The sequence below is a fragment of the Urocampus carinirostris genome, chromosome 2 (genome assembly GCF_059441175.1).
Source record: "Urocampus carinirostris isolate Australia breed hairy pipefish chromosome 2, RoL_Ucar_1.0, whole genome shotgun sequence".
Classification (NCBI taxonomy): domain Eukaryota; kingdom Metazoa; phylum Chordata; class Actinopteri; order Syngnathiformes; family Syngnathidae; genus Urocampus; species Urocampus carinirostris.
Window position 1 is genome coordinate 49,563,780 of NC_142350.1, and position 13,175 is coordinate 49,576,954.

Consider the following 13,175-nt stretch of genomic DNA (forward strand, 5'->3'; position numbering starts at 1 on the left):
TTGCTTATTATTCCAATCAATGTTTTTTTTGCTAAATGAACATATTTTGTCCCACTAGGAGGCACTAAATACTACATTGTCCATTTAAAATGAATCAAACGGAGGAAGAAAATTCTGTTCTTTAGTAATGATGCTTTTTGAAATCGATATTAAAATTGTACGTAAAATACTCTATGGAGTGTCCTGAGTACGATCTGTCGGATATATCCTTGTCCAACCGGCAATAAAAATCTCCATTCCGGGCCGTATGTGTTTTTTCGGTAATCCCGATTTATTTGATCCCGTCATCGTTCCCGGCGCTGGAAGCCGTGTCGCGGCGGATATAACTCAGCGTTTGTGGCGCTTTGAATAATTGAAACTATTTCTCGCTAGGATCGCACTGTTTTGTTTTGTCGCTTCCAGCGTTTCATTTTTTGTGTGTTTTCCTTCAACCTAATCTCACATTTTCCCGATCCTTCAACTCTATTTTGGTCGTTTCTTTCCCCCACCAAGTGTGTTTTCTTGCTCCGTATTTAAACTTGATAATCCCGGCCTATGTCTTTTTTTTCCCTCCCCGAAGTCTGTAAATCTTTTTCCTCGCTCTCTCCGTTCTCACCCCTTCTTGTCACAGCGCTCTCCAGGATGTATAAATCCCCCCCTCCATCCGTCCGTCCTCCGCTCTGCCTCCCACATGTACATTTTCCCTCATCTAGCCGTCATTTTCTTCTAGCTCGTTTCGGGTCCATTTTGTCAAAACGGCTTTGCTATTCCTCCCATTCTCCTTTTGCAATTTTTATGGGGCTGCTTTCTTTCTAAGGTAGTGGTCCTGAAAAGGGGGTGTGCGTACGCCCTGGCGTACTTCAAGGTCAAGTTTTAAGAAACATCTTAAAGTAGTCGTTAGAGTGCAAAAATCAAAGCACTTGAATCCCTTCTTTTTTTTTTTTAAATATGCCGTGTATTCTCTCTAATTTGCGCTTTGTACTTTTATGTTTCAGCACATTGCTAATTGAAAAAAAAAACCTCGGATCGCCATAAAGTTGTGTGTGTGTTGGGGGGGATTGTGTCATTGTTATGCCTATAATAACCTCCTTAGTATACACCACTCAAGCAAATGTCACTAAAATGGTATTTTATCTCATTTTTCGGTAAAGCACTGAGCATTTGCACCTTCCATCGAATTCACTTTGAGTGGATTGAAAATATTCACTCTGGCTAAATTACACCACCTTCTCGTACCAACTGATGGACACGTGAACGAATTTCGTTTATCTTGAATAACCACCGATTCGAAACAGTCATCTTCAGATCGCATGTATTGAAAACTGTATCAAAAAAGTGATTTTTTGGGGGGACCGCAAAGCATGTTTTTGTGGTCCGCCTTGGTACACTGCACTGTTTCAGTCACAATCCATTATCCCTAGTACGCTATTGCCGACAGTGGGCTCCCGGAAAGAACATTTCTGTCATATGTGGCAGCTCTTTTTTCCGTTTATTCCAAACAGTTCCTGTGTAGCCGGGATCCATTATCCCTAGTCGACTATTGCCATAACAATTAGCCATTAATCGTGACAAAGGAGTAATTAAAGTAATAGTATTTGTCTGTTTTCTTTTGATTCATTCAGTCAAGCATATGGGGACTTACAGATCTGCTAATTTGCTTCTCTTTATAAACGCTAACTTTCAAGTTAATTATCCACTTTGATTTGATTTCCGTTTAAATTTGTTTGTGTGTTTTTCTTTTCATTTGAGACATGGGCATCCCCATGGTGTCATTTCTCTGGGTTTTTGTTCTTTACTGGCCTGTGTACACTAAAACAAAACTGCTTACATAAATCTAACACAAATCAAAGAAGGTCGACTTGGCAGCAAATAATAACGCGATTCTGGCTTTATTACAATTGAACGGACTCAAGTGGAATAAAAATGCTTGTTTTGTATTCTTCAGTGGAGCATAAATCAGTTTGTGCAAAACAAACGCATTTTAGTCCATTATTCCACCATGTGGTGACCACGAACACCAAGTAATCCCTTGAGAATACCTGAGTAACCCGTGGACCGGTTCTAGAAATAGCGCATCGGTTTTGGCTCATTGTGATTTTCTTGGAAATTGGATTCCTCCCTGGGATTAGAAATCATTAAAATGATCAGTTTCTGAGCCTATTGTAACCTTACTTCTAAAAATGACAAACTGGTAATAACAGAGAAATAACATGCTAAATTCATCTAGAAATGCCTATCAAACTGGTAGCCCTTCCCTATTTCAGTAGCAAAAAACAGCTAGTTTCAAAATGGTGGGTGACCCTTGTTTTAGCCGCTGGTTGCCATGGAAATATATAATTAACTAGCTTAGTGTGGTCCCTCGAAGTCCGTTTTAATAACGACTAACGCTGACCACTAATGAGCGATGGTCTGCTTTATTTTCTAAGATGGCTGCAATTTGATTGGCGAGTGGAAGAAACGAATCTCTTTCAAGTTAATTGCCGCCAATTATTTCTATCCTGAGCAATCGGAGAAGGACGAGGGGGCGACGAAGGCAGGTAAGATGAAAAGAAACCGTCAGGGTTAGAAAAATGCCCTCTGATAGGTTGTACATTGTCCTTAAAGGGCACAGATCCTGTGATTTCTTTTCAAACTAAACCTTAGGGAATAATAAAATTACAAAACAGACGTTTGACTTTGAAGTGCTTCTCTGTATTTAGGCATTTCAAATAAGCTACAGTGTCTTGCAAAAGATCGGCTGCTGCGACATGGGTTCAAATCCTGTTACAGACAAAAACCCGAAGCCAGACTTTGCGTTCTTGTTCAAGTCAACAACAAAAAAATGCATATCAAAATGCTATCATGTATTGTTCAGGGGGCCGGACAAAATGAGGAGGCGGGCCGTGTTTGGCCAGTGGACTGTGGTTTGGGGACGTTAGATGGTGTTATAGGAGATCTATGGAGAGGAAAATTGAATGTTTGCAAGAAAAATCAATTTTTTGTGAAGTTTTAAAAGATCTATATTGTACTTAAGTATGGTAAATCCAGTCCAAGACAGGTTTTGCAGATTTTGGTTCAGGCTTCTATACAAATATCCCGTCCAGAATAATTGTGAGTGCGAGAAATATAATGACTATGTTAAGATGGAAGGTTCGCACACTTTTTTCCTGGCCAAATTCAAGCACTTTTTAAGGACTTTGAAAGCCAATTTCCAATTTCTCCGGCATCATTAAAAAGAGAAATCCGGTGTGAATTGTGTATTTTTCAAAGCCACAAATACAGTGGCTTGCAAAACTATTTGCCCCCCTTAAACTTTGTAACCTTTTGCCACATTCCAGACTTCAAACATAAAGATATAAAACTGTAATTTTTTGTGAAGCATCAACAATAAGTGGCAAACAATCATGAAGTAGAACACACTTTAGATTCAGATTCAGATTCAGATCTACTTTATTGTCATTCTAGTACACGTGTATACAGAACGAAATGTCGATGCATCTGACCCCCACAGTTTCCTTGAATGTACAGATATAAATAATGTTGTATTGTATTTTGGCTACGTATAGTATTTTACCATAGTGCCGATAGTGCAAGAAGAGTAGCTAACCAGATGTGCAAAATGGGCAGTCAGGTTAACAAGTCAGGTACACAGTAACATTAACACTGTAACAATAACGCTGTAATTACAATAGTGGAGAGAGCAATGTGCAAGGAGTGGCAAGCTATAAAAAAAAAAACTGCCAGTAGTGCAAAAAGTCAGATTAGCAGCCGTTTAGATTTAAGTTAACTATATGTTAGATTGACCATTTAACAGTCTAATGGCCAGGGGGACTAGACTATTGCGGAGCCTGGTGGTCCTGCACCGCACACTGCAGTACCTCTTCCCAGAGGCTAGCAGAGTGAACAGTCCATGATGGGGGTGAGAGGGGTCCCCGGTAATGTTTTTAGCATGGGATAGGCAGTGCTTCTGGCCAATGTCCTGAATGGAGGGAAGTGTAGTCCCGATTATTTTCTCTGCTGTCCTCGTTACCCTCCTCACACTACCCCAGTCGGTAGCGCTGTAGCCTCCACACCACACAGAGATACAGCTGGTCAGGATACTCTCTATGGTGCCCCTGTAGAATGTAATGAGGGAGGGTGGGGGCAGGTGGGCTCTCCTCATCCTCCGCAGGAAGTACAGGCGCTGCTGTGCCCTCTTAACCAGTGATGCAGTGTTCACGGACCAGGTGAGTTTGTTTGTAATGTGCACCCCTAGGAACTTGATACTGCTGACAACCTCCACAGCCTTGTTGTTGATGCAAAGTGGGGCATGGTTGGGCTGGTTTTTCCTAAAGTCGACAATGATCTCTTTAGTTTTGTCGACATTCAGGACCAGGCTGTTGTCCCTGCACCAGCCCACCAACTGCTCCACCTCCTCTCTGTAGGCCAGGTCGTTGTCATCCCTGATGAGGCCCACCACTGTTGTGTCGTCAGCATACTTCACGATGTGGTTTGTGGCGGACCTAGGGACGCAGTCGTGTGTCATCAAGGTGAACAGCAAGGGGCTTAGGACGCAGCCTTGGGGGGAGCCCGTGCTGAGGTAGATGACATCTGAACTGTTCTGACCTATCCGCACTGATTGGGGTCTGTCACAGAGGAAGTCCAGCAGCCAGTTCCGCAGGGGGGTGTTGAAACCCAGGAGTCTCATTTTGTCTACCAGATGTTGTGGGATGATGGTGTTGAATGCTGAACTGAAGTCCAGGAACAGCATCCGCACATGGGTGTTCTTCTCCTCTAGATGTGTCAGGCTCAGGTGAAGCGCAGAGGAGATGGCATCCCTGGTGGAGCGGTTTGTCCTGTAGGCAAACTGAAAGGGGTCGAATGAGGAGGGGAGACTGGAGGTGATGTGCTCTTTAACCAGTCTCTCAAAGCACTTCATTATGATAGGAGTCAGTGCAACGGGCCGGTAATCGTTGAGTGATAAGATCTGGGGTTTCTTTGGCACTGGGATGATGTTGGCAAATTTGAAGCATGATGGTACTTTGGCTTGGTCTAGCGAGGTGTTGAAAATGTCTGTTAGTACACAAGCCAGCTGATCGGCGCACTCCCTAAGTACCCGCCCCGGAATGTTGTCCGGGCCTGGAGCCTTCCTTGTGTTGACCCTTCTCAGGGTCTTCCTCACGTCAGATGAGTCCAGGTGGAGTGCTCTTTCGTCCTGATTTGGAACCGCTTTCGCTGCAGGGGTGCCGTTTTGTGCCTCGAACCTTCCAAAGAATTTGTTGAGGTCATTCAGAAAGTCCATGCTAGTGTTCTGCACTGGGGCGGTGGTTGGCTTGTAACTGGTGATGGCCTGAATGCCTTTCCACATATCCCTGGTGTTGGTTGTGCTGAGGAAACGTTCCTGGATTTTTTGACTGTGCGTTCGCTTTGCTAGTCTGATAGCCCGGTTCAGGTTAGCCCTCGCTGATAACAGCGCCTCCTTGTCACCAGATCTAAAGGCAAGGTTCCGTACTTTTAGTTGTTTTCGTATTTCAGCAGTCATCCAGGGCTTCTGATTGGCACGGGTGCATATAGTTTTGTTATTGCTGACGTCTTCTGCGCATTTACTGATGTAGGCTGACACAGAAATGGCGTACTCATCTATATTTATTTTGTTATTGTAAGTGGCAGACGATTTAAACATGTCCCAATCAGTGCAATCAAAGCTGTAGTGCCTCCATTGCCCCCTCAGACCACACCCTCACCTGCTTCACTGTAGGTTTTTCTCTGGTCAGCAGGGGCTTGTATGCTGGAATTAGCATAATAGAAAGGTGATCTGATGAGCCAAGATGGGGGCGGGGGGCTGCTTTATATGCACCTTTGATGTTTGTGTAGGCCAGGTCTAATGTGTTCCTACCTCTTGTAGCAAAGTTTACATGCTGATGGAAATGCGGGAGAACTGTTTTCATATTGGCCTGGTTAAAGTCCCCCGCCGCAATAAAAATGCACTCGGAGTAAGCATGCTGCAGTTCACTCACAGTTCGGTAGAGAACGTCCATTGCCTCCTTCGTATTAGCGCTGGGGGCACGTACACGGCAGTAATGTTGGTCGCGCTAAACTCCCTCGGTAGGTAGAAGGGTCTGCAGATCACCGTCAAAAGTTCAATGTCTCGTGAGCAGTGTTTCGAGATTATCTTCGCATTTTTACACCAGTTGTTGTTGGTATAAATGCATAGACCGCCCCCCTTGCTTTTGCCGGTGAGCTCGCCGCTTCTATCAGCGCGGAAAGCAGTTAGCCCCACAATGCTAACAGCGTCATTCGGGATAGATGAGTTTAGCCATGTCTCCGTCAGAATTAAAGCACAACAGTTCGTCAATTCGCGGTTCGATGTAAATTCCACTTGTAAATGGTCCAGTTTGTTGTCCAGGGAGCGGACGTTGGATAGGAAAATGGATGGTAGAGGCGTTTTGAAGGGTTTAGCCTTCATCCGAGCCGTTAGCCCGGCCCGACAACCTCGTTTCCTTCCCCGGTCACAGCGCTTCCGCTTGCCACTTTTACTCGCTGCTTTGTAGGCCGCTGCGTTCTGTTGACGTAGCACTCCGAGGCTAAGTAAACACTCCAGAGTGATCGTCGAAATTTGCGCTGGATTTCTGGATGTTCGCATATCCAGCAAAAAACTGCGATCGTATTTTAATCTACAGTTAGAGTTGTCTTTGTTCGCCCTCATAAACTGAGTCGAAGATTGGGGTTTTTGACTAGAATGTGAGAAACTGTCGGGAGCAGATCCAGCCGCCGCCATAGAGGGCGCCGCCATTTCTATTGGATATTTTAAACTTTTTTAACAAATATAAAACGAAAAAGCGGATATGCAAAATTTCTATTGAGTTAATACTTTGTAACGCCACCTTTTGCTGCGATTACAGCTGCGAGTCGCTCGGGGTATGTCTCTATCAGTTTTTTTTGCATTGAGAAACTGATATTTTTGCCCGTTCCTCCTTGCAAAACAGGTCGAGCTCAGTGAGGTTGGATGGAAAGCGTTTGTGAACAGAAGTTTTCAGTTCTTTCCACAGATTCTCAATTGGATGGAGGTCTGGACTTTGACTTGGCCATTCTAACACCTTGATATGTTTTTTTGGTGAACCATTCCATTGTAGATTTTGCTTTACGTTTTGGATCATTGTCTTGTTGGAAGACTAATCTCCGTCCCAGTCTCAGGTCTTTAACTGACTCGTATAGGTTTTCTGCCAGAATGGTCTTGTATTTTGCTCCATCTGTCTTCCCATCCATTTTAACCATCTTCCCTGTCCCTGCTGTGGAAAAGCAGGCCCAAACCATGATGGTGCCACCACCATGTTTGACTGTGGGGATGGTGTGTTGAGGGTGATGAGCTGTGCTGCTTTTACGCCAAACATCATGTCTGATACTCTTTCCATTTCAATATTATTGCTTGCACAGTGCTCCTTGGGATGTTTAAAGCTTGGGAAATCTTTTTTTGTATCCAAATCCAGCTTTAAACTTCTCCACAACCGTATCTCGGATCTACCTGGTTTGTTCCTTGGTCTTCATGATGCTCTGTGCGGTTCAAACAGACCTCTGAGACTATCACAGTGCAGGTGCATTTATACAGACACTTGATTACACACAGGTGGATTCCATTGATCATCGTTAGTCATTTAGATCAACATTGAATCATTCAGAGATCATCACTGAACTTCTGGACAGAGTTTACTGCACTGAAAGAAAAGGGGCTGAAGTGTTTTGCACACCCACTTTTTCGTTGTTTATTTGTTAAAAAAGTTTAGATTATCCAATAAAATGTGTTCCACTTCATGATTGTGTCCCACTTATTGTTGATTCTTCACAAGAAATTAGTTTTGTATCTTTATGTTTGAAGTATGAAATGTGGCAAAAGGTCACAAAGTTCAAGGGGGTCAAATAGTTTCGCAAGCCACTGTATATCTACGTTTTAGATATGCATTTTTCAATTTTGCCTGTGCATTAATCATTTTCAGGTCTTGAGTAAATCACAAACACATTTGTGGATTTAAACAATATGAGTGTAAATATTTTTTCTACAAATTTCTCCCCATATAGATGTTGGCTAAAAATGACAGTTGCAAGAAGTTCTTTTTTTTATAATTAACCACGGGGAAATGCCATCTCATTTTTGCATGGCCCATAATTGATATGTAATAGTAGCACTAATAACCATTTCATAGTGCCTTGTCTAGGGTGCAGCACGCAACTGCCCTCTTGGGTGCAACCTTATAGTGGACGATGTGTACAAACTAATACCAGCTGCTGTTAATCACAAGGGAAGAAGTGCAAAGACAAAGAGAAGCCACCAGAGTGCAGTGTCGTTGTCATTTTTGAAGCGGGCTTGTTAAGAAACACGGCAACAATTTCAAGCATTTACAAGCACTCCACCCAAAATGTAAGCACTTTTCAATCCTTGAAAACACTATATTAACATTCTCGCATATTCAAGGATTCCATCACTGATACAAAGCTACAATATGAAGACCGTCAACAAAAAAAAAACGTTTCTATCCTATTTTGCAAACAATGTTATTTAAGCATTCTGGGTCTTACAGGGTTAAACAAAGTTGACAAAGAAGATAATGGAGAATGACAGGAGGAAGGGTTAGGTACGAACCCAGTTTTGAGGTTGAGAATGGCGTCCTCCACTCCTCTCTGGTTGTATTTCCCCATGTACTGGTGCATGTCCGGGTAGTTGGAGCGGATGTTTTTTTCCGTGCTCCCGTTGGGCACGGTGCCAAATTTCAGCGGCGGGTATTGCTCCTCGGGATGCTGAAACTGAAGGTGACGAAAGGGGCATCAGACACCTCAGGCTGGGATACAATCTGCTTGACCTATTTTAAGTTTGCTTTTTATGAGAACACTTTCAGGAGGGTCGAATCTCGGAAGGAACAAGAAGCTTCGGACTACAGAAGACCCTCGGGATGCAGTGTCCACCATCTTATAGTGTTATGGTTGAAATCTTTATTGTAATTGATCAAAATGGAGTGTTTGCAACGAGATTAGACACGGCACTCCAGGGTAAACACAAAATAAAGAGCGAAATGATAAAAGGCTAAGGATAAATAGGCAAATATCTTTACAAGGAAGTGTTTGGAGACTGGCCTGGATTCTAATTATCCATCCATCATCCGCACCGTTTATCCTCAGCAGGGTCGCGGGGGTGCTGGAGCCCATCCCAGCTATCTTCAGGCAGTAGGCAGGGGATACCCTGAACTGGTTCCCAGCCAGTTGCAGGGCACACAGAGACGGAAAACCATTTCACAACTAGGAACATTTTGGACCGGCCAATTAACCTGACATTTATGTTTTTGGAATGTGGGAGGAAACCTGAGTGCCCGTAGGAAACCCACACAGGCACTGGGAGAACATGCAAACTCCACATGGGGAAGCTGAGGTAGCTGGACTTGAACCCTGAACCTCTGCACTGTGGGGCTGCGCGCTATGTCGGAACAAAATAGTTTTTCTCCCCAGTATCAGTATAATCACACACTGCTGCCCGTCAATGCTGATGTCCGACTGATCTCCGAAGCTCGGGATGACGCTTTACACAGAAAAACAACAGCGACCAGATGAGGAAAGTGCTGTATTTGAGTCAAATTTGAAGGCTTCTCTTGCTACTGGTAATCACGGAAACCAGTGCTATCTGTTTCATGTGGGGGACTAAAGCGCTACTCCCAAAAAACGGCTGAGAGAGTAATAGTCACCGCCAGGCTGTACTTGCCCAAGACACACCACAGGAAGATTTGCCTCCATGACCCTAGTGGTTAAGGTATCCGTGGCTGTGAACAAATCTTTCAATACAATTGACATGATATATAATTTTCACAGTTTTGCGCGCATTTTTAGGGTTAATGTGGAATATAACATTTGTATACCCCTCTTTATGGTGTTCCCCCCACCATACAACATCAACAACCACAATATTCCTGCATAGTAGGAGTTACATCTCTAAAAGGTCTGTCCCCTATTGGTCGACACCATATAAGGTGGAGGTCTGCTATTGGTTTGCGTAAAGGCGCTATTGGCAGAATTAAATGCCACAATCCGTTTCTCTTCATTCCGTTCAGAATCACAGATTTAAAGAGTTGGTGATATAATACTGTTTTTTGGTCCTGTATTTATTTGCTATTGGTCCAGAGTTTCCAGCAATGCTAAAGGGAGAAGCAAAAACAACATAACCATGTAAGGGAAACTCGCCATGATCAAAAATCACAAAGTTGTCACGCACAGGACTACCCTGACTAAGTTGCATGTACATGTACTGAATTTATTGGCAGCGATGGTAAAGTGAGAAGAAAAAAAGAAAGAAACAAACAAATGACAAAGAAAGAAGAAAGAAAGAGAGATAGAGATGAGAGAGAAAGTAAGAATAAAAAGAGACACAGGGAAAAAGAGCGAGAGTGTAAAACAAACAGAAAGACAGCAAAAGAGAAAGTGAGAGAGGGGAAGAAAGGGAAAGAAAGAAAGAGAATGAGAGAAAGAAATAAAAAGAGAGAAATAACAAGAGAAAAAAGAGGAATAAAAAGAGAAATAAAAAGAGAGAGAAAGAAAGAAAAAGAGAATACAAAGAGAAAGTCAGAAAGAGACGGAAAGAAAGAGAGAATAAAAGGAGAAAGTCAGAAAGAGAGTAAGAAAAAAAGACAGAGTAAAAGACAGACAGACAGAAAGAAAGAAAGAAAGAAAGAAAGAAAGAAAGAAAGAAAGAAAGAAAGAAAGAAAGAAGGAAAGAAAGAAAGAAAGAAAGCAAAACAGATATAAAGAAAAAAGGGAATGGAGATTTCATGGATATGGCAGGAATATGGCTGAAACCAACCGGCGATCAGGACACTTATTAAGGACGATTATCCATTATTTAAAACCTGCCTTAGTGCCTTTCTTTCTTCATTCCGTTCAGACTCAGCGAGTCAGTGATACTATAGTGTATTGTATGTATTGTACTTATTTGTGAGGCAAACGTTACTATCACCATATATTCACTGAGAAACTTTAAAACAGGATGCACAGATCGTTTGTTTTTAACTAGAAATACCATCTCCTTTCAATTGACTAGAGCTGAGTCAACAAAGCCTTCTTTCCTCTCCAGCCGGTGTGTTTGATATCCTTCTGGAGGGGTTAGGACTCTCTCTTTTACAATGCACATCAAAACCCTACACTCGCCATGGGACTTCAGGCTTGCAGTGAGGCAAAAGAGAGAAGATGATAACCATTGAAAGGAACCTTGCAATCATGAAGAAATACGAAGAAGGCACATGTATTATTACCATCGCTAAGAAATATGGCTGTAGGAAAAAGGGATATATGAGGGATAAGGAGGCTATCAAAGCAGTGAAGTATTCCAATGGCATTATGTGTTCCTTTAACACCGGTTATTTTAAGTGTACTCAGTAGTCGTAAAATTTTGGTGGACAATTAACATGAGGTATTTGGGGTTCTATTGTTTTTAGAACTTTAGAATCCTTTTTCTGGAACCTCTGCTCTGAATTCATGAGATTCAACTCCATCCCAACGTCATTTTTTCTTTCAGATCCCGAGCGCAGTTCATTAGCATTCGAGCAACAGCGTTACCTTCTTGTCCGAGAGGCCCGACACGGTGTCGATGTACTCCTCCTGGATCATGAAGGCCGCCAGGTTGGCCGTGTAGGAGGCCAAGAAAATGACGGCGAAGAAGGCCCAGATTAACACCATGATCTTGCTGGTGGTTCCTCTGGGGTTCTCCACCGGCACAGAGTTATTGAAGACGATGGCCCATAAAAGCCACACCGACTTGCCGATGGTAAAAGTAGAACCTCCGGTTTCTGTTCGGGAAGAAAGAAAGGAAATGTATGTGAATCTCTCTCTCCCTCTCCCTCTTTCTCTCTCTCTCTCTTTCTCTCTCTCTACAGTTCCCTCTACCTCTCTCTCTACCGCTCTCTCACTTCCTCCCTCTACCTCTCTCTCTCTCTTTCTTGCTTCCTCCCTCTTCCTCTCTCTTACTTCTTTCCTCTCCCTCTCTCTCACTTCCTCCTTCTCCCTCTCTCTCACTTTCTCCTTCTCCCTCTCTCCCTCTCTCTCACTTTCACTTCCTCCCTCTCCCTCTCTCTCTCTTGCTTTCTCCCTCTACCTCTCTCTCTCTCTCTTGCTTTCTCCCTCTACCTCTCTCTCTCTCCCCCCTCTATCTCGCTTCTCCCCTCTCCTTCTCTCTCCATACTTCTCCCTCTGTCTCCCTGGCTTCCTCCTAAGCCTCTCTCTGTTTCTCTCGCTTCCTCCCCCTGCCTATCTCTCTCTCTCCCTCCCTCTTGCTTCCTCCCTCTCCATCTCTCTGTCTGTCTCACTTCTTCCCTCTCTCTCTTTCTCTCTCTCTCTCTCCCTCCCCCACTCTCACTTCCTCCCCCTCCCTCTCTCTCTTTCTGTCTCGCTTCTTGCCTCTCTCTATCTCTCTTCCTCCCTCTCCCTCTTTTTCTCTTGCTTCCTCCCTGTCCCTCTCTCACCCTTGCTTCCTCCCTCTCCCTCTATCTCTATCTCTCTCACTTGCACCCTCTCTCCCTCTCAGAGTTTTGGGGGGTTCTCTCGCTCTCTTCCTCCCTCTCCCTCTCTCTTGCTTCCTCCCTCTCCCTCCTATCTCTATCCCTCTCACCTGCTCCCTCCATCAAGTAAATTATTAGCCTGGAGAAAAATGGCCCTCCAGGCGGTACTTGCCTAAGACACACCACAGGAAGTGGTGCGCAATAGGGATCTGTGAACCGTGAATAATCAGATCGTAAATGGAATATTGCTAGCATCTCAGTTCTGAAAAGCAATGTAAATGCGCAGAATATTCCGTTTAAAGTCAAGATCCGACTGCAAATTTTCTGATCGCACCTTTTCTCTCTCTTTCCCTCCCTTTTTGTTCCATTTCTCACACGCTGTCTCTCTCTTTTGCTCTTTATTTTTACTGTCTAACTCTCTCACGTTCACTCTTTTTTCTCTGTCTTTCTTTCTCACTTTATTTCCTCTATTTCCGGCTCTTTCTTTCTCTCTTTTCCCTTCCTGATCTTCTTTAATTTTTTCTCCCTTTCTCTTTGTTGTGCTCTCGCTATATCTCTCTGTCTTTTTCCCTTTTTTTCTCTCTTTTTCCTGCTCTTTCTCTTTTACTCTGTGTCCCGTTCTCTTTCATTGTTTACTCTCTTTCTCTTTATTCTACTTGGCTTACACCCGAGAGATTAGTTCTTCTAGCATATAGCTCCCGGTGAAATTGAGTT

At 43.5% G+C, this 13,175-nt stretch overlaps 1 protein-coding gene across 1 annotated transcript in view; it reads right to left on the bottom strand.

The window, feature by feature from the left end:
- grin2db (glutamate receptor, ionotropic, N-methyl D-aspartate 2D, b) overlaps positions 1-13,175 on the bottom strand; it is an 84,253-nt gene that overhangs the window by 20,812 nt on the left and 50,266 nt on the right. Inside the window, exons 10-11 of the mRNA XM_088326934.1 lie at positions 11,524-11,753; positions 8,573-8,733 (exon numbers count right to left, since the gene is read on the bottom strand). Of these exons, the coding sequence (XP_088183060.1) occupies positions 8,573-8,733; positions 11,524-11,753 (391 nt within the window). The remainder of the gene's footprint in view (positions 1-8,572; positions 8,734-11,523; positions 11,754-13,175) is intronic.